The sequence below is a fragment of the Manis javanica genome, chromosome 4 (assembly GCF_040802235.1).
Source record: "Manis javanica isolate MJ-LG chromosome 4, MJ_LKY, whole genome shotgun sequence".
NCBI lineage: Eukaryota > Metazoa > Chordata > Mammalia > Pholidota > Manidae > Manis > Manis javanica.
Window position 1 is genome coordinate 148305997 of NC_133159.1, and position 21357 is coordinate 148327353.

Sequence of the window (21357 nt, forward strand, 5' to 3'; positions counted from 1 at the left end):
TTCTGCCACTCTTCTTTGCAAACTTATTCTTCCCAAGATGTGTGTCTGACGATACCCAAAAGCCCCTCAAGCTGCTGCTCTAACAGCGTTGCTCTTGTAGCATCTTTTTTTCTAACTTGAAGTCTTTTTCCCCTCTTTTGTACTCCCCGAACAATTCATACTTCTCACTGCCCACATCCATTTCCTCTTTTTAATATAGTTATTTTTACACCCCATTTCCTCTGAGTATAAACTCCCTTAAAGTATGGACAAGGTCTTACTTACCTGCATTGTCTACCATGTTTAAAACTGATACATGGACATAAACTCAAATATTTATAAAATGAATGAACAGCTGGGGAGTAGCAGAAAAGGGATCATTTAAAACTAAAAGGCTTTTCAAATACCTTCCTCTTCCGCACCTCTTCAGCACTTTGTCATTCATTCAGTGCTTATACACGGTGGTCTGAGCTGGCAAGTGCATTTCCCCTGTGAGATCATGAGTTTCTAGAAGGGTACGAAACCTGTCTAACCCACTTTTGTGCCTGTAATACTAGACACAGTGGTTGTCATATTCTTTTTTGCCTTTTTATTGATTGGCATTTTTTTTAAGTAATGACAATACTTATGATAATGAAATACTTAGCTTACAAAACATTTTGCAATAGAAGTAATGAAGGGCCTAATCCACTGAGCAGTTATCTCATTTGTTTGGAAGGTTTGGAGCCCAGATGGCAGAGGTACCTAAGAAGATCAATACAACAGTGTCCCTTGTGGCTTGAAAGGTTTGAAAACTCAAAGGACTATTTTTATTGTCATGTAAGACCCTTTATATCTGACTCCCTTAGGTTTCTATACTTGCAAGAAGAATCTTTTTGCAAAAGAGCACCATGAATTAGCGTAATAAGGATGACATAAACAGTTCTGCATGCAAAAGACAAAGAATAAACATTGACCTTTTATAGCAACATAGTATCTCCTTACTTGTAAACAAAAAGAAGTACTATGTAGGCATTAGTTCCTTGACAATGAGACTGGAGAGATTTTTAGTTGGTAATTAGAGAAGTTAGGGCCATTTCTGATATGCTTGTTTAGTGCAAATGTAGACATTTCCCACTATGTCAGTTAATCACCACGTCAAACATCTGTTTTTAATATTGGTATAACAATTCCTGCATTGAAATCCTAAACATCAGTCTCTTCTCTGGGTAGCTATAATCTTGATAATGTTGTTTACATAATTCATCTACTTGAGTACTTAATATTTCAATGTTAATTTAGATTAAATTATAAATATATTCTGGGTTAATGGCATTCAAGTTAATATAAGTATTCTATATTTTCTTGTCTTTTAGGTGACAATATGGTTACCTTTAATTCCTCTCATCTCACTAAACCAACTTTTACAAATCTTTTCTGTAAAGGCTCGAAAGTAAGTATTTCAGGCTTTTCAGGCGACATAAAGTCTCTGTTGCATGTTTTTCTTTCTTTCTTTTCTTTTCTCCTTTTACAGCCCTCCTTTAACAAAAGGGCTGTATAAAAACGGACCATGGGCTGGATTTGATCCATAGGCCATAAACTAAATGTTAATATAAACAGAGGGCATAGAACACTTACATACCAAGGCTCCTATGGGTGCCTGTAATTGCTCAGACCTCATTACCACTTTTCCTCTGTAACTGAAGGGTTTTTCTATCTATAGCTTGTCCATATAATTAAAAAATTGAAAACACATAGGAGGTATTTAATGCTAGAAAGCGGCTAGTGCCCTCCCTACACAGACTTACAGAATTATAAATTTTTATTGTTGGGAGAAATTATAGGAATTGTCTAATTTGAACCCCTTATTTATGTTATAGATAATATAACTAAAAGCTCATAAATAAGTGTGAGTATCTAACTTACAAATACTGGAGGGATAGCAGGCCTTCAAATGAGTCCTTATGTAATTCACTGAACTGATTGTCACTGAGAATTCTGAAAAATGGAAAGGTTACTTCTGAATCAAATGCAAAATAATTAAAACTATTTACGTATAGGACTAATTTCTACATGTGGGGGAGACCTGAATAACGATAACGGTACCACGTTAACACCCTAGTTCTTATTAATTTAGGGATGGTGATCTCTGCTCTGTTTCCATTCAGATCTTTCTTGTCATGTCCTCCTCTGTGTCCCTCTCTCTCCCTCACACACACACACACCCACACACACAACTATCCATCCACTCTTCACACCAAAATGTGTATTTAATACCTAATCTCTTGATCCCCAAGTCTCTTTCAGAACCCAACTGTGGGTGGCAACATCATCAGCGGAACTGCCATCTCCTGAACCTTAGTATGGGAGCCCCACACAGAACTATGTCAAGGCTACAAGTGAAGCTGTTCAATTTTCCTCCCATTGAAAATATTGTTTCGGGGAACTAAAAAGTGCATTAAGATGTGCATCCAGTTTAATACAGCAGCAGACTCACAGTCTCTGAGAAGGGACTAGCGGTTACTAAAGGGGAGGGGTGGGGAAGGCTGGGTGGGGAGGGACGGAGAAGGGGATTGAGGGGTACTATGATTGCTACACATGGTATGTGGGGGTCACAGGGAAGACAGTGTAGCACACAGAAGACAAGTAGTGACTCTCTGGCATCTGACTACGCTGATGGACAGTGACTTCAATGGGGTATGGGGGTACTTGATAATATGGGTGAATGTAGTAAACAATGTTTTTTATGTGAAATCTTCATAAGAGTGTATATCAATGATATCTTAATTAAAAAAAGGTAAAATGTTCATGTTAATAATTATAAAGCAAATACCCATGTAACACCATTCACGTCAAGAACACTGCCAGCATCCCAGAAGCCCTCAGTGGGCCCCTTTCCCATCACAAACTGCTCCCTGACCCACTAGAGGTAACCACTGTCCTGACTTTTTAACTCATCTCCCTGCTTTTGGAATGTGGTCTTACCTTTGAGGTGTCAGCCATAAACAACATAGTGCAGTCTTGCCTCTTCTTGAACTTAGTATATAAATGGAATCATATTATATATGTATTATTTTCTACATTGTTTCTTTCATTCAACCTTACCTTGCAAATTCATTCTATCCTCAGGTGCAGCTGAGGTTGGTTCACTTGAAGGCCTACTGTTACATGCTTGGCTACCTGTGCCTACTGAGTACTTGAAAGTGGCTAGTGTGACTGAGAAGCTGAAGTTCAATTTAATTAAACTATTTTAAAAGTTAAATTCAAAATTGACATTTGATGCAGTTATTGGAAAGCATTTCAGTATTTTGCAATAACCTGGCCATATGATGCTATTTTTCCAACTGTAAATTTTATGATATCTAAAGAGAGATCAAGTAACTTCTGATAAAAATCTTGCAACTAAACTGAGATTTTACAGACTTAATATGGGAAAAAGAATATGAATGCATAAATTTCATATCAAGTGCATGTAGAAATTATAATATTTTGGATATTTTAAAGACAGTATGAAAAAAATGTAGACTATCTTAACAATGTATATAATGATTACATATTGAAATATTATTATTTTGGACATAAAGGTTAAATAAAATGCATTCACATTACATCTGTTTCTGTTTACTTTTATTTTTTAAGTGGCTACCAGAAAATTAAAGATTAATTATGTGCCTTGCATTATGTTTCTAAAGAATAATATTCCATTGTATAACTATGCTAGACTTTATTTATTCACTCTACTGTTGGGGGATATCAAGATTTTTCTGGCTTTCGTTACTACAAACAATGCTGCTTTAAACTTTCTTATACTTGTATTTTGATATGCATTTGCCTGAGTTTCCCTAGGATCCAGTAGGGGTACACAACTGTTCTCCTAAGGAGTTGTGCTATTTCAAATTGGAAAATGGGTAAATGCCAAGTCTCTACTCCTCCAACCACAGGCAAAATCCCTAAGAATGATGGAAAAGACATGATTTAAAAATCCACAACCTTACCTCAAAGTGTGGGAGTAGCTCCACACATGCTTCCCTACCAGACATGGCCTGGAATTACCCAGAGTGATGAGCTGAAATGCTGCTGCAGGAGCAGGGGCAGCACGTGGCCGCACATCCTTCCTCCTCAGGCCAGAGAGCAAAGGGCATCTTCCTCCAGGTTGGAGCATCGGTGGTCAACGGGCCAGGGGCCTAGAACCTGGGGGAAGGGTGTGCGCCCTGTCTAGCCACCGGAGCCACCTCCCACCTCCTCTGACTTTCAGGGACTCCTTTAGGAACAACAGCCCCAGTAGTTCATGTCACCTCTGTCCAAGAGCCAGAAAACACAAGCAGAAGAATCTCAACTCAAAGACGAACTGCACTCAGGAATGATCAAATGACAAAGAAAGCCAGCTTCGTTATGGACAGAAAACAAAAGCAAGTGAGCTGATAGCCAATGAACCACAGTGAAGAGAGGAAGCACGAGGGGACTTTAGAATGGCATAACTGATATCCTGAGTCAGACAGTGCATCCGTGAAAAAGAATCAACTCAGGATTACATGAAAGAAAAGTGTTATTATTAACAATAGAAACCCTCAATATATGCACCTTTGAAGAATCAATTAAAAAACAGAGATCCTGCCAATGATTTCTCCAGAATGCAGAATGAAGGGAATGGGAATAATCCACAGACAAGCCTGACACCTGAGTTTGCCCACGAATGTTCACGCCTTTGCTTCACCTAGTACCACAGGAAAGACAACATGCCTGGCAGGATGGTTTGCACCCATTTCTGAACACCTGATGAACATGGAGTATACAGCCAGTGTCTCCCAGAGTGGAGTAAGGGAGTGATAGGAGATCCACTACAGAAGAAAGTCTTTAAGATTTCAAAAGCAAATTTCCCTTCCCTGGGAATCACCTTCCTGGGAGGTAATATTAACAGTTTTACATCCTTCAAGCACCTTGGGAATCCAAGAATATGCTATGTTGCTTTGTGAACTATTTCCACCAAGTTCTGCATATAAACATTCTGCTTTCCCTCACAGGGTCTGTTAGTCACCTATATTAATTCCACCTCATAGATTAATTCCTTTCTCATAGCTTAAAACAATTCAATTACTACTACCTGGAAACCCTGCATCTGAAAACAAGGGCAATCTCTGTTATATGGTGGTTCATAATACACAGAATATAGTCACATACATTAAAAAAGGATCCCACGACAAAAAACTTTCATTCCCACAAAGAACTCCTGGAGCCTGAGAATGCCTCAAAGACCCTGACTTTGCCTGGAATTCACCACATTACAAGGAACAGCAGCGGTGGCCAGAATGTGTGAAGGGGGAATGGTCACCAGGTGATGCTATGACTGTTCTCCCATCTCTGTCAGGTAATGGTTTTCTTTTTCCACGGAAATGATCCAAAGAGAAAAAAACAAATCAATATGTCCAACACTGTTTATAGTAACCCTTTTCATAACAATAGACAGTTGGAAAAAGCTCTACCTCCCCCCATATCACATAACAAAACTTATGTGTACACTGTTGATGATATACAAAAAGGTCATAGGAAATGATGGTATATGAAAAAAATCAGGACAAATATGAAACTTGTGTACTAATTCTAACCTTAAAAATCATAAATACTGACAAGGTTTCAGGAGAACAGGAAAGAGATGGAGGCGGAAACTCAGCTGGTTATGGCAGTGTCTTCTCTGATTGGCTGATGCCCTTGTCAGACTGTTTGGTTCAGGAGAGAATATCATGGTAAGACAGGGAGTAACTAAAGAGTCTGTATTTTCAATTGATGGCATTTGTTTTGGTGAAAGTTATTTGGATGACATGATAGTAAAAAATTTTTTAATTACCCTAATAAATTCAACCTTAAAGGAAAGTTTAGACTGAGAATGAGTGTCATCAAAAAATTACCCCAAAAAAGGAGCTTCACATAAGCAACAACCTGGAATAAAACACACTGATCTGTAGGACTCCAAATATTTTTTGACTAAAGCAAAAAAAATGTAGCACTATAGGGAATCAGAGTTAAGGGGGATCTAAAATTTTCTTACACAATGAAAACATCAAAACCAGGTATGAACTAACATTAGAGAAACATTCATGTTTAACTTCTGATCAGACTTCCTTTCACTAAAGCGATCTTCTGAATTTTGCAATATTCATTCTTGATTCTACATTACTGGCAATTATCCTTCTCCCCACCTCTGTAACTTCTAGGAAATTGACAGGACACAGAGTGTTTTTTCTTTTTTTTTTTGGCTTAACTATACATACATGCCAACAGTAGGCCATTCTGGAATTGATTTACTCACCTTCCCCTGCTTGCTTTCTCTCCAAAGCATTTATCATTACTTGAAATTATACCTATCTATTATAGTTAATCTGTTTATTTTTATATTACATATTTGTAAATCCCTTCAGAACTGGGATGTTTGGTCATTTGTTCTTGTATCCCTGGTACATAAAACAGTTCTTGGCACATAGTGGGTGCTCTGTAAATATTTGTTAAATGAATTCAAAGTGACAGGTATTGATTTTCAGATATACTACCCCCTTTATTTAAAGCAAATCATTCCTTTATTATCATGTGCATAAGTACAACTTTACAGGAAAAAGAAATGTCTTTTCATTTGCACTTGTGACTCAATCTTTTGAGACAAGAACCCTCTGAGAATTTCATAAGAGCTATGAACCCTTTTCCTAGAAAACTTCACTTTCTTGAATATACGCAAAAGCATACATGCAATTTCCATGCACAGGTCTGTGAACAGAATGGCTTGAATGCAGGGTACAAACCTGAATGGGAAATCATGTCTGTCTCTATTTTCAAAAACCTCTAAATTGGCATTTTGTTCCATCATGACTGTAGGCAACAAACCACAACGGAGTAGCAGTATAGCTCATCTGACCCCCAGTAGAAATCAGATATGTTCATATCATGTCTTTGTTGCAGACATCTCAAAATTCCTTTCTTCTCATCACTACCTTGATATGATAATAATTACCACTTACAATAAATACCACTACATATAATAACTGCCATTATAATAACTACCTCTACATATTGTTAATGTAAGAAAAGCAGATTTTTTCCTATATCACTAGTAACTATTCTTTAAGAGTATTTCAATGTAATTGGTTTTCTTTGTTTTCATATGTATTTTAACCTATTATACATTTAAAAACATCTCTTCATAGGTAGGCTTCTGTCCATCGCCAAATAGATGCATGGAAAACAAAAGGTTAAGAGATCCTGCCCTGGGGACCATTGACTCCAAGTTAGGAACCTCTGTCTTACCAAGTATAAATCTCAAACTGACTTGGAAATCTTCTAACCTTACCAGACTCATGTTATATTGCATAAACTCTACAACACATGCTATTTAAAAATTAATGTTTAAACTTCAGTTTATTTAAAAAATATATATATATATATATAATACATATTTATATGGCTCAAACTTCCAAAGGTATAATGTACACAATCCAAAACATTTTTCCTACCCCTGCCCCTCAGCCGACCCTCACACTCGACTCTCTACTCCCCAGTAGGAACTAATGCTATTTACTTCTAGTGCCAAGTTACTTTTATTTTTCTTAGAAGTCTGGGAAATAAAATCTCCATGTCATATATTATCATGAGAAATATAAACTTTATATGATATTCAAGAAATTCATAAATTAAAAAGAAACAACTGTCTGGTTCTAGCATTTTTTCCTTACGAATAAGATATCTGATGAAGGGGGATCTATTTTAGGGTGGTCATAATCCCTATTTTTAGATTACTATGACTGTCATGTCTTTTAATATTAATTCACAGGTCATTTGACTTGTCCAAGTTGAACACATTATTAATGCTACAAAGGTCTTGAAAAATGCCAGTTATTTACTTTGAATATAAGTATTTTTTCCCAAATCACTTGTATCTAAACTGAGTTTTCTACAAATCAATAAAAAAAAAATACAGACAACAAAAAAACAGGCAAAGAACAGACAATTCTGAGAATACAAATGTTTGCTAGGCATATAATGATATTTAAATTCCCAAGTAATCAGAAAAATTCATATTCAGATGGGGCCCCTCTTAGTCACCCACCCATCACACATAAGCCAAAAAAATACCCAGTGGTAGAGGGTGTAGGAAAATGAAGCTGTCATGGCCTGTTGATTAGAGTATACATTGGCACAACTGTTTTTAGGGCACTTCAGATTACTATCTACACAGTCTTAATCGCAAAAATTCCACTTCTAGATATCTCTTTTACAGAGATACTTGCTCATGTTGACAAAGATGCGAGTACAAGGATATTCATTGGAGCGATGCATGTGACAAGAAAACAACATAATCTAAACATCCAGCAATAAAGGAAGAATTAACTGGGATAAATCTATACCATAAAATATTATGCAGGAGTTTAAATGAATGGGGTAGCCCTGTATGCAGTGGGAAGAAATCTAAATTGTATCAAAAAGTGAAAGAATTCAGTCATAGGATGTTACCCTTCATGTAGAAAAGCTAAGAAAATCGCGCAACAAACCTATTTTGCTATCTGTAAATCCTTACGTAGACAAATGCATGGACAAAGGTCTGGAAGGATATACACTAAATTCATAGTAGTGGTTACCTCAGGGGTGGGGGATTAGGGCACAAGGAGGGTCTTCACTCTTCCTGTTATTTCATTTTTATATATTGAGAGTATAATCGTGTGTTCCTTGCATACTGGCAAGTAAGTTTAAGTTGACTCTTAAAGAGAATCCACCAACTTTAGTTTTTAAAATAAACAGAATTGCAATCAGTAGAGGTCGATTTGAGATATGGAGAGGAAATACCTTTTCTCAGAACTACTGACCTCAAAACTCTGGACCAAGAAACATCTTACAATGCAGTTAGTTTTTCGTGTTCATATTTGGAGAGACTATACTGATACTTTCTCAACCCAAGGGTATGACGTCCATGTATTTTCATCCACGTAAGAAATAGAGTTTCCTCTGAAATTTCTGTGAAGAAACACAGTTCATATCCTTGAATAGGTAGGAAAAGAATGAACAGAATAAGCAAAAGAATCATGGCAACCTTATCATGGCAACTAGGGGAATATTCAAATGCATAAAATACCAGCTTTCTAGTGTCCACAGCCATCAGCTTCCCAGTTTGCACAGCTAATAAAGATACAACACGGGGCACAAACAACAAGGCATCTCCTCAGAACCTGAACTTCCTATCTGTCCAACTTCTTGGGCAGATAATGCCAGTTAATTACCTTGAAAGTAAGTATTTTTTCCTAAAATCACATAGGTATGTCCAATGACTCCTTCCAAAGAGAAAATGATAAACAATTAAGCAGAAAAAATGGCAAAAATTTATCATCAACAATAAATATAAAGAAACACTGTGCCAGGTAATACCAAAGATTTGGCTCAGTGCCCACTGTTGAGATCTCTCCAGCTGTTAGAAGAAGGGCAATTAAAATTTAGAGGGACTAATATGGAAAGATCTCTCAGAGACAGTGCCGAGGGAAACGCCCAAATCACCGAGCAAGGAGTAATGTACTATCTCCCTGGGGGGAAGTGCAAAGGGAAGAGACTGGAAGGCAGGACACACACCAAAATGGTAACAGGCGTTATCTTATGGGCGGCAGGCAGGGTGGAGTGGGATTTCCATATTTTATCCTACATACTTCTGTGCCTTTTTCCTTTTTTTATACATGGAGAATGTATCCATAAACTGCACGTGTTTAAAAGAAGCTGTTAAATGCTTGAGGTTCAGTTTCAACCACTACCTCTCTGGGTGATCTGAACCTTTCCCTTCAGATTCTCTTTCCTCAGCAAGAAGTTCCCTATTTTTCAGGGCAGTCAGAAATAGGTCAGATACCTGTCTGCTCCCCTGCCCAGTGGAAATTCCCACTCAGCCAGAAGCCTTCTGCGTGCCTTACGCTCACCAATAAAAGGCACCTTCAACTGAACTGTCTCCCGCAAATGGGCTCTCCTTCCCAGCTGCTGTACTTCCCCCTGTTCTACCACCATCACTCTCCTCATCACCCAGGACAGAAACTTTAGAGTCAGATTTGATTTTTCTCTTTTCCTACACATCCCACCTTCCAGTTCTAGTTGGTCACTTAGGAAATCCTACTGACTCTTCCTTTGTCTCTCTTCCTTTGTGCTCTCAGGATTTTCTTTGTCCTCCCAGCACAACCATTCTGATTCAGCCCCTTTTCACTTCACTCCTAGTCTTTGCTAGTACATCCTGTTTGGTCTCCCTGAATCAAGCTCTCCTCTCTAGATCACGCTACATATGGAATCTAAGACAACCCCCTTGCTTTAATCATTTGTCTCTCTTGCTTGAAAACTTTCCATGGCTCTCCATCTCTCATACTGCAACTTTCAAACCCCTATAGCTGATAGTCAAGGTTTTTCAAAATCTTTCATTGCTTGCTAACCAGTTCTTTACAGCCAGACTGGTCTATGAAATCCTGATCATTCCTGCAGCCATGCCTTTGCCTACACTGAATGTTTTTTCCCCCTATTCAACAAATTATAGGTACTCTTTAAGTCCCAGCTAAAATTGTCGCTTATCCAATGCGGCTTTCCCTGACCTCCATATCCCAGTGATTACAGGTTCTGGTGAAGTACAGTACCTAGAGTCTGTATCTCTTTTAGTACTTAATTATCACCTCCCTTTTAATGCATATTCTTTCTTTCTACCCATCACTGTCAGGTTCTGGAGACAATGTTTATACATCTGTGGCTCCCACAGCACTTAGCCCTGGGTTGTGCAAAAAATGGGTGTTATATTTAAAAAGCCAGAGGAAAAAGTTTTGGACATAAGTGAGAGACCAAATAATAACAGTTAATACGCATATATACACTAGGCACATATAGAAGGGCTTTCCATGTATTAACTCATCTAAATCTCACAACAATCTTATGGGATGGTAATTACCACAATCCCCACTTTACAGATTAGGAAATTGAGTCACAAAGCTAATAAATGACAGACCTGGGTTCAAACCCAGGCCGTCTAGCTCCAGAATCTTTACTCATAACCTGTGAAATGCGGATAGGGACATGTTACTATAAAGAAAATGGACGATAAATGATAGGAAAATGGTAGAATAGAGGTTAAAGACTTAAATGACAGAACTAAAAAAAGCGGGTAAGGAAAAAGAATAAGGCAATTACAAGTAAAAGACTGGAGAAGAGAGAACAATATTAAGAAGGAAAAGGAAGACGAGGAATAGTTAACAAAACATAAAAACAGGACATCAGTCAGCACAGTTATGGAAATGAGGGGCCAGGAAGTCCTTGAGGAAAATGCTGCAAGAACAGGCAAGATACAGAGAACAAATGAAGAGAGGAGGTTCTTACAAGATAGTGAAGGTGCCATTGTGAGCGTTCGGCTCTGGCACGGGCACACTCTGGAGCTTCCGCTCTGAGCTGAGACCAACGCACGCCAGCGTCTTGTCTGTGCAGCTACAGAGCTCACATATGCTGTTTGTGGTGGTGTTCATCACCGAATTCTGAGTCAGTGAAGGAAAACCTGTCTCAGACTGCTCTAGACCTAAAGGTGGAGGTTTCGGGATCATGGTGAGCTCCAGGCCAACAGGTTCCACACTGACACTGGGCAAGTCTGAATCCTGAGGTTGATCCTGCCCCACAGCTGGAACTGTCACCTCATCATAGACTGGAGGTTGTGCTACAACTTCCTCAAAAGGGTCTGGAGGCCAAGCTGGAGAATCCTCCTGTGCTCGAGAAGATTCTGCCCCTTTAGAGGACTCTGGAGGCTGAGCTGGGGCTTCCTCCTGGACTGGAGACTTAGCCTCTTCAGGAGTGTAGGAAGGCTCAGCCAGGGCCACCTGCAGGTTTGCAGGGTTTTCATCTGCCTCCGGGGGCTCTGCAGGCTGAGATGAAGCCTCCTGCTTCAATGGAAGTGGTTCTAGCTCTTCAGGGGACTCTGGATGCTGATCCTGGGAATCCACCTGGGGAGAGAAAGATTCAGCCTCCTCAACTTTCTGTCCATGATGAATGGGGACACTTTTCTGGGAGAAAGCTTCAACTTCCACAGGGGCCTCTGGAGGCTGATGTGGGCCGCCCAGAAACTCTACAGGTAGCTTCTCCCTAGCATAGACAACACCCCTATTGGGAGCTAAATAATCATCCTGCAATTGTTTTAGATGTTTCTTTGCAAATCAGCCTGGAGTTCCAGTGAGAACTTTGGTAAGCCGTCGATACTGAGCTACATCTTTCTTCAAGTTTGGAGGTGAAACAATAAACCTTGTTGGTTTTGAACTATCACTACCTAGAGGTGGAACAAGTATTTCAAATGACTGGTGTTCAGCCTGATCTACATTTAGAGTTTTAGTCTCAGTTTGAGTCAAGGAGGCAGATCTAGGACCTAATTCTGGTCTCGACTTACCAACGTAACCACCTCTGGGAGACTTTGATGCTGGCCAGGCTTGTCCCAAAGATTTGGTCCTGGGGGCAGCTCTGCAGCTGAACCAGTGTACAGGAAAGGAACCACAGGATGCATCAGTTGTTGATGTGGATGGGGAAATTCAAGAGGGAGATTGGAGGGATCCGAAGACCAGGACTCGGTTGGCCCTGGGGGTCTGGGAGACAGCTGCACAGTGTCCAGGGCCCAACCCGGAGGCTGAGCTGCCTGGACCAGCAGCCACAATGGTAGCAGCACAAGAAGCCACGGGGCCCAGAAACGCAGCCAGGACATGGCAGCAAAGGCTCTAGGGCACAATGAGCCAGAGGACCAGAGCAGCTCCCTTAAGCCAGAGCAGAACCATTATGACAGCTCTCTGATGCTCACATATCCTTAGTAACTGCGTGCCCCTCCCCTGCCTAGTCCCTCCCTTCATTTATGACACATTAGGGTCAGGCTGAGATTGGCTCCGCACCACCTGAGCAAGTCCTTTCTCAGAATCAGGGAGTCCAAGCGTTCCCTCCCCAGTCAAAGGCTACAGACACGTCCCTCCAGAACCCCCTTCCCACTGAGAGAGACAGGATTTGGGCTGCACATCTGGGTGGCTCTGGCTTCTGGCAGCCCAGGGATAGTGGCGGTTGGTTAAGAGAAGGGTAAGGGTGGAGGTGGTGCAGAGTTTCCCAAGGAAGCCACTGGGTCTGGCATCATGGGAAATTCAAAAGTGCTCCTCCAGTCCTGGCAACTGAACTCTTCCTCTTCAAAGCTAAAGTCTGAGACATTCTGCTTCCAAGAAAATTAGCTTACCTGCAAAACAAACACCTATTAAGGGGGTGGAGAGGGAAATACACTTTATAGTTATTCTAAAATGTTGTCATTTTCTTTAAACTCTCAGTATATCCAAGTCTGATTATGAATTCACCACTCTATTACATGAGGACTACCACTGAATCAGTGATGACTCCAAAATTGCTATAGGAAGGGCGCTGGGGGGTGAACAATCCATTCTGGGAAAGAGAGTCTGAAACCTCTTTCAGTGACTAGTGAATAGCCCTCTACATTGGTGTGAGAAACCCTCCACATCCCACCGTGGCTCATTAGTGCCACAAACCTACAAGACCACCACTGCTTCTCGGAGGTCTACCCTGTGTGCACATATGGAGAAGATACATAGAATGTTTAAGTTGGAATGTTTAAACGATTTTCTTGAAATAATGTAACCAGCACCCAGGTGCTTCTGTCACAGCGCTTTTTTATAATCTATTGTATTTCAGTCTTTGTTGCCTGGTACAACCTCTAGCATGTAAACACCAAGAGAGAAGGGGCTTCATCTTATTCCTAGTGTCTAGTACCTAGTAATGGCTTTTAAGTGGGGTTGATTCCCAACTGGCCTCATTTAGAAATGAATCTGTTGTTACAATCAGGTTTCTGAAATTTATAGCATCAATACTGAATCCCGTTCTCACAAGAAGGTAGACTTCTTAAAGCCTAATCTTGGATAAGTTTGAAATATCCTTGACTGTTTTTTTAAAAACTGAATTTAGAATATTATTTTGCACAGAAACACTTCAAAGACTTTTTTCAGATCATAACCACTTTTTTTCTTTCTTGATTTCCTACCTTTCAAAACAAACTTCTCAAACGTTGGCATGAATTAAATACAGCTAACCCTTGAACAATGCAGGAGTTAGAGGTGTTGACCCCCATGCAATTGCAAATCAGTGTACAACTTTTGACTCTCCCAAAATTCAACTGCTGATAACCTATTGTTGACCATGCCAGCAACATAGTCAATTAACACACACTTTGTGTTTGTATTATATAGTGTATTCTTACAGTAAAATGAATAGTTTCAATTTGTATCAAATCTCCAAAATCTTTTTCTAATATATTTATGAAGAAAAAAACCTACATAGAAGTGGACCCAGGTAGGACAAATCTCTGCAATTCACAAAGGTCAACTGTGATCTAGCCCCAAGTTAAGCTCTCACTGACATGAAACACATTTTCTGGTCCTTTTTTTTTAACATCCTAGTGTAATACATTAGTATTTTGTTTCAGAAATTGCTTTGGAAACTTAATCCTTAATTCAGGCCATCCATATAATTAATTTATAGAAAGGTTCTTCAGCAACACATTTCATACACAATTCAAAAATACATCAAAAACCCCACTTTTATTCAACATAGTACTGGTGGCCCTAGCCACCGCAATTAGACAAAACAAAGAAATATAAGGAATCCAGATTGGTAAAGAGGAAGTTAAACTGTCACTATTTGCAGATGACATGATATTGTACATAAAAAACCCTAAAGACTCCACTCTGAAACTACTAGAGCTAATATCGGAATTCAGCAACGTTGCAGGATACAAAATTAACACACAGAAATCTGTGGCTTTCCTATACACTAACAATAAACTAATAGAAAGAGAAGTCAGAAAGACAATTCCATTCACAGTAGCATCAAAAAGAATAAAATACCTAGGAATAAACCAAACCAAGGAAGTGAAAGACCTATACCCTGAAAACTATAAGACACTCTGAAGAGAAATTAAAGAGGACACTAACAAATGGAAACTCATCCCATGCTCTTGGCCAGGAAGAATTAATATCGTCAAAATGGCCATCCTGCCCAAAGCAATATACAGATTTGATGCAATCTCTATCAAATTACCAACAGCTTTCTTCAATGAACTGGAACAAATAGTTCAAAAATTCATATGGAAACACCAAAGACCCCGAATAGCTAAAGCAATCCTGAGAAGGAAGAATAAAGTGGGGGGGATCTCACTCCACAACTTCAAGCTCTACTACAAAGCCACAGTAATCAAGACAATTTGGTACTGGCACAAGAACAGAGCCACAGACCAGTGGAACAGAATAGAGACTCCAAACATTAACCCAAACATATATGGTCAACTAATATTCGATAAAGGGGCCATGGACATACAATGGAGAAATGACAGTCTCTTCAACAGATGGTGCTGGCAAAACTGTACAGCTACATGTAAGAGAATGAAATTGGATCACTGTCTAACCCCATACACAAAAGTAAATTCGAAATGGATCCAAGACTTGAATGTAAGTCATGAAACCATAAAACTCTTAGAAAAAAACATAGGCAAAAATCTCTTAGACATAAACATGAGTGATCTCTTCTTGAACATATCTCCCCAGGCAAGGGAAAGAAATACAAAAATGACCAAATGGGACTATATCAAGCTGAAAAGCTTCTGTACAGCAAAGGACACCATCAGTAGAACTACAAGGTATCCTACAGTATGGGAGAATATATTCAAAAATGACAGATCCGATAAAGGCTTGACGTCCAAAATATATAAGAAGCTCACACACCTCAACAAACAAAAGGCAAATAATCCAATTAAAAAATGGGCAGAGGAGCTGAATAGACAGTTCTCTAAAGAAGAAATTCAGATGGCCAATAAACACATGAAAAGATGCTCCACATCGCTTGTCATCAGAGAAATGCAAATTAAAACCACAATGAGATATCATCTCACACCAGTAAGGATGGCTAACATCCAAAAGACAAAAAACAACAAATGTTGGCGAGGTTGTGGAGAAATGGGAACCCTCCTACACTGCTGGTGGGAATGTAAATTAGTTCAACCATTATGGAAAGCAGTATGGAGGTTCCTCAAAATGCTCAAAATAGAAATACCATTTGACCCAGGAATTCCACTTCCAGGAATTTACCCCAAGAATGCAGCACTCCAGTTTGAAAAACTCAGATGCACCCCTATGTTTATCGCTGCACGATTTACAATAGCCAAGATATGGAAGCAACCTAAATGTCCATCAGTAGATGATTGGATAAAGAAGATGTGGTACATATACGCAATGGAATATTACGCAGCCCTAAGAAAAAAGAAATCCTGCCATTTGCAACAACATGGATGGAGGTAGAGGGTATTATGCTCAGTGAAATAAGCCAGGCACAGAAAGACAAGTACCAAATGATCTCACTCGTATGTGGAGTTTAAGAACGAAGAAAACCTGAAGGAACAAAACAGCAGCACAATCACAGAACCCAAGAATGGACTAATAGTTACCAAAGGGAAAGAGACTGGGGAGGATGGGTGGGAAGGGAGCGATAAGGGCGGGAAGAAAAGAAAGGGGGCATTACTATTAGCATGTATAGTGTTGGGGGGGGGCATGGGGAGGGCTGTGCAACACAGAGAAGACAAGTAGTGATTCTATAGCATCTTACTATGTTGATGGACAGTGACTGTGAACTGGTATGTGGGGGGACTTCGTGAAGGGGGGAGCCTAGTAAACATAATGTTTTTCATGTAATTGTAGATTAATGATAACCAAAATAAAAAAAAAAAAATAAATAAATAAACTGGCTTACAGCATGAATTAGCACAGAAAAAAAAATACATCAAAAAGATCATCCATCATGATCAAGTGGGATTCATCCCAGGGATGCAAGGATGGTACAACATTCAAAAATACATCAACATCATCCACCATATCAACAAAAAGAAGGACAAAAACCACATGACCATCTCCATAGATGCTGAAAAAGCATTTAACAAAATTAAACATCTATTCATGACAAAAGCTCTCAAAAAAATGGGTATAGAGGGCAAGTAACTCAACATAATAAAGGCCATATATGACAAACCCACAGCCAACATTATACTTAACAGCAAGAAGCTGAAAGCTTTTCCTTTAAGATTGGGAACAAGAATGCCCACTCTCCCCACTTTTATTCAACATAGTTGTGGAGGTCCTAGCCATGGCTACCAGACAACACAAAGAAAAGAACGCATCCAGATTGGCAAGGAAGAAATCAAACTGTCCCTGTTTACATATGACATGATACTGTACATAAAAAACCCTAAAGAATCCACTCCAAAACTACTAGACCTAATATTTGAATTCAGCAAAGTTGCGGGATACAAAATTAATACACAGAAATCTGTTACTTTCCTAGACACTAATGATGAACTAGCAGAAAGAGAAATCAGGAAAACAATTCCATTCACAACAATATCAAAAAGAATAAAATACCTAGGAATAAATCTAACCAAGGAAGTGAAAGACCTATACCCTGAGAACTATGCGACACTCTTAAGAGAAATTAAAGAGGTCACTAACAAATGGAAACTCATCCCATGCTCCTGGCTAGGAAGAATTAATATTGTCAAAATGGCCATCCTGCCTAAAGCAATCTACAGATTCAGTGCAATCCCTATCAAAATACCTACAGCATTCTTCAATGAACTGGACCAAATAATTCTAAAATTCACATGGAACCACAAAAGACCCCGAATAGCCAAAGCAATACTGAGAAGGAAGAATAAAGCAGGGGAATTATGCTCCCCAACTTCAGGCTCTACTACAAAGCCACAGTAATCAAGACAATTTGGTACTGGCACAAGAACAGACCCATAGACCAGTGGAACAGAATAGAGTCCAGATATAAACCTAAGCATATATGGTCAATTAACATACGATAAAGGAGCCATGGATATACAATAGGGAAATGACAACCTCTTCAACAGCTGGTGTTGGCAAAACTGGACAGCTACATGTAAGAGAATGAAACTGGATTATTGTCTAACCCCATACACAAAAGTAAACTCTAAATGGATCAAAGACCTGAATGTAAGTCATGAAACCATAACACTCTTATTAGACAAAAAAATAGGCAAAAGTCTCTGGGACATAAACATGAGCGACTTCTTCATGAACATATCTCCCCGGGCAAGGGAAACAAAAGCAAAAATGAACAATTGGAACTATATTGAACTAAAAAGCTTCTGTACAGCAAAGGACACCATCAGTAGAACTAAAAGACATCCTACAGTATGGGAGAATATATTCATAAATGACATATCTGATAAGGGGTTGACATCCAAATTATATAAAGAGCTCATGCACCTCAACAAACAAAAAGCAAATAAGCCAATTAAAAAATGGGCAGAGGAGATGAACAGACAGTTCTCCAAAGAAGAAATTCAGATGGCCGACAGGCACATGAAAAGATGCTCCACATCCCTAATCGTCAGAGAAATGCAAATTAAAACTGCAATGAGATATCACCTCACACCAGTGAGGATGGCCAACATCCACAAGACAAACAACAACAAATGCTGGCGAGGATGTGGAGAAAGGCGAACCCTCCTACACTGCTGGTGGGAATGTAAACTAGGTCAACTTTTGTGGAAAGCAGTATGGAGGTTCCTCAAAAAACTAAAAATAGAAATACTATTTGACCCGGGAATTCCACTCCTAGAAATTTACCCTAAGGATGCAGCAGCCCAGTTTGAAAAAGACATATGCACTCTTATGTTTATCGCAGTACTATTTACAATAGCCAAGATATGGAAGCAACCTAAGTGTCTATCAGTAGATGAATGGATAAAGAAGATGTGGTACATATACACAATGGAATACTATTCAGCCATAAGAAGAAAACAAATCCTACAATTTGCAACAACATGGATGGAGCTAGAGGGTATTATGCTCAGTGAAATAAGCCAGGCAGAGAAAGACAAGTATCAAATGATTTCATTCATCTGTGGAGTGTAACAACAAAGAAAAAACTGAAGGAACAAAACAGCGGCGGACTCACAGAACCCAAGAATGGGCTAACAGTTACCAAAGGGAAAGGGATTGGGGAGGATGGGTGGGAAGGAAGGGATAAGGGGAATAAAGGCGGTTACAATCAGCACACATATGTTCTGCTGGTGGGACACGGGAAAGGCAGTATATACAGAGAAGACAAGTAATGATTCTATAGCATCTTACTGAGCTGATGGACAGTGACCGTAATGGGGTATGTGGGGGTGACTTGATAATAGGGGGAGTCTAGTAACCATAATGTTGTTCAAGTAATTGTATATTAACGATATCCAAAAAAAAATATTCTTAAGGTAACCAAAAATTGGTAACAACTAAAACCAATAGAATTCAGATTAAATTACTGGGTATTCATTTTAAACATTTCATAGACTATGATGGAAGGTATGGTGAAATGTGCGGAAGCATAGATGATTGGCTACAAACTGGCCAAAAACTGATCAGTGCTCAAGCTGGGTGATAAGTACACTATTTTGTCTTTTATGTACTTTAAATTTTCTATAATGAAAAGCTTTAAAATGTGGACATATAAAAATCTACAATTTTTTAAAGCAGTTTAAAATAATAAGGGTGATATCTTTTAAAAAATTCTCTTAGCTCATTAGTTGGATTGGCAAACACTTATTATTTGTTGTAAATGTGCCTGATGTAGAAATACGATGGCAAACATGTAGCAAATAATGTAATGCAATTGCCTCCAAACATTTGCTCAACACCCTACCGAAAAATCTGAAACACCATGAACTCCCAGTGTATGTATACTTTCCTCTCCCTCTCCCATACTATATATATTTTTGTGTGTATATATATATGTACACATACATAAATTATATATCTAACCCTGAATGCATGCACATAACTTTCACCAGTAATATTGCAGCACATCGACTAAGCTTTATTTCATATAATCTATTCAATCATTCCATTTTTGCTGATCTCTCATCAGATATGGTTCATAAAATTCATCACTGACATCTTTAAAAACAAATCTAATGTAACTAAGGATGGGAGAAGTATAGGCTCTTAAGTTTTGTTGTTTCTTATGCTTACATTACAAATATGTTCAACCTATGGTTTCTTGCAGGAATTTTTAGAGCCAACTGTCCATTTTGTGAGGCTTTACTTTGTTAAAACCAGGAAATAGAGTTAACAAATGTATGTTATAAACATGAGTAAACTTCTATACTTTGTAAAGTTCTGAAAATTGGAGGGAGGATACCATTGTCAATTCATCTAGGCCCTGAAACTTGCACTTTGTCAGGATACCTCACTTACCATGCCTGGCATGAAATCAATCGTCATACAGAACAAGCTGCTAATCTCAATCAATACATCAGATATTAAGAGCACTTAATTTTGTATACAAGTAAACAGATTTTAATATTTTATTCCTTCACCCCAGTAGATTATTTTGAGTACAAGGCACTTTGAAGACCACTGGTCTAGTAAAATATATAAGTATTTGTTGACAAAAAAATAATGAATCAAGCAAGTGTTACAAGAGGAATAGTACTAGACGTTCTGGAGGGACACACAGAAGAGAAACCTAACTCACTGTGAGTGTGAGGACGTTGAACAATGGAAGTGATGTTGAATGGACACCAAAAGAATGGGTAAGAGATTGGATTGGGTGGGATAGAGTAAGAGAACATGGTGTTCCAAGCAGAACGAATAATGTATTACATATACAGCATTACAATAACAAACACAGCATATTTAAACTAATATATTAGTAGTCTAATATAGCTAGAGTGCAGTTTCTAGAGGTGTAGAGGTGGGATGGAATGGGTAGATAGTGATTCAGAGAAAAGTATGATGAGATAAGATTACAAAGCCATGTTTGCATTTTATCTGGAAGGCAATGGAGAGATAGGTGATGAAGATGTGTCGTAAAGAATCTGGCCTTGCCCAAAGAGAGGTCTGGCCTTTATCCCCAGGTACTGAGAGGTAATCTCTAAACCCTTGTAATTTCTGGACTTATATGATATCTGTGTTATTCATGGTAGGCCCCTAAGATCACATGGTATCAGCCTGACCTCTGGGGAGGGGAGACTGGAAACTAAGTTCAACAAATCAATTAATAAGTCCCACTAAAAACTCTGGACACCAAAGCTCAGGTAAGCTTCTTGGGCTGACAATACTCCATGTATACTGCCACACATGCATTCCGAGTGGGTAACACATCTCTGAGGACAATGGAAGCTTCACATTTGAAACCCTCCTAGACTGAGCCCCATCAATCTCTTCCTTTGGCTGGTTCCAAGTGGTATATTTTCCCAATAATGAACTACCGTATCTGTTCGTATAATAGCTTTGAGTGAGTTCTGTAAGTCTCTCTAGTGAATTATCAAATTTGGGGATGGTT

At 38.9% G+C, this 21357-nt stretch overlaps 1 protein-coding gene and 1 pseudogene across 2 annotated transcripts in view; one reads left to right on the forward strand and one right to left on the reverse strand.

Annotated features, from left to right (window-relative positions):
• The window catches only part of LOC140849100 (DNA ligase 3-like), an 854661-nt pseudogene that overhangs the window by 59976 nt on the left and 773328 nt on the right, over positions 1–21357 (forward strand).
• The window catches only part of LOC140849101 (DNA repair protein RAD51 homolog 3), a 76209-nt gene continuing 62253 nt past the window's right edge, over positions 7402–21357 (reverse strand). The window contains exons 8-9 of one of the 2 annotated variants that reach the window (XR_012130661.1): positions 11317–11927; positions 7402–8949 (exon numbers count right to left, since the gene is read on the reverse strand). Coding sequence is in view for 1 of the 2 variants with exons in the window: in XM_073235366.1 (XP_073091467.1) it covers positions 11885–11927 (43 nt within the window). In the remaining variant the exon portion in view is untranslated. Of the gene's footprint in view, positions 8950–11307; positions 11928–21357 lie in introns of those variants that run through there. The other variant, XM_073235366.1, reaches the window with a different exon arrangement.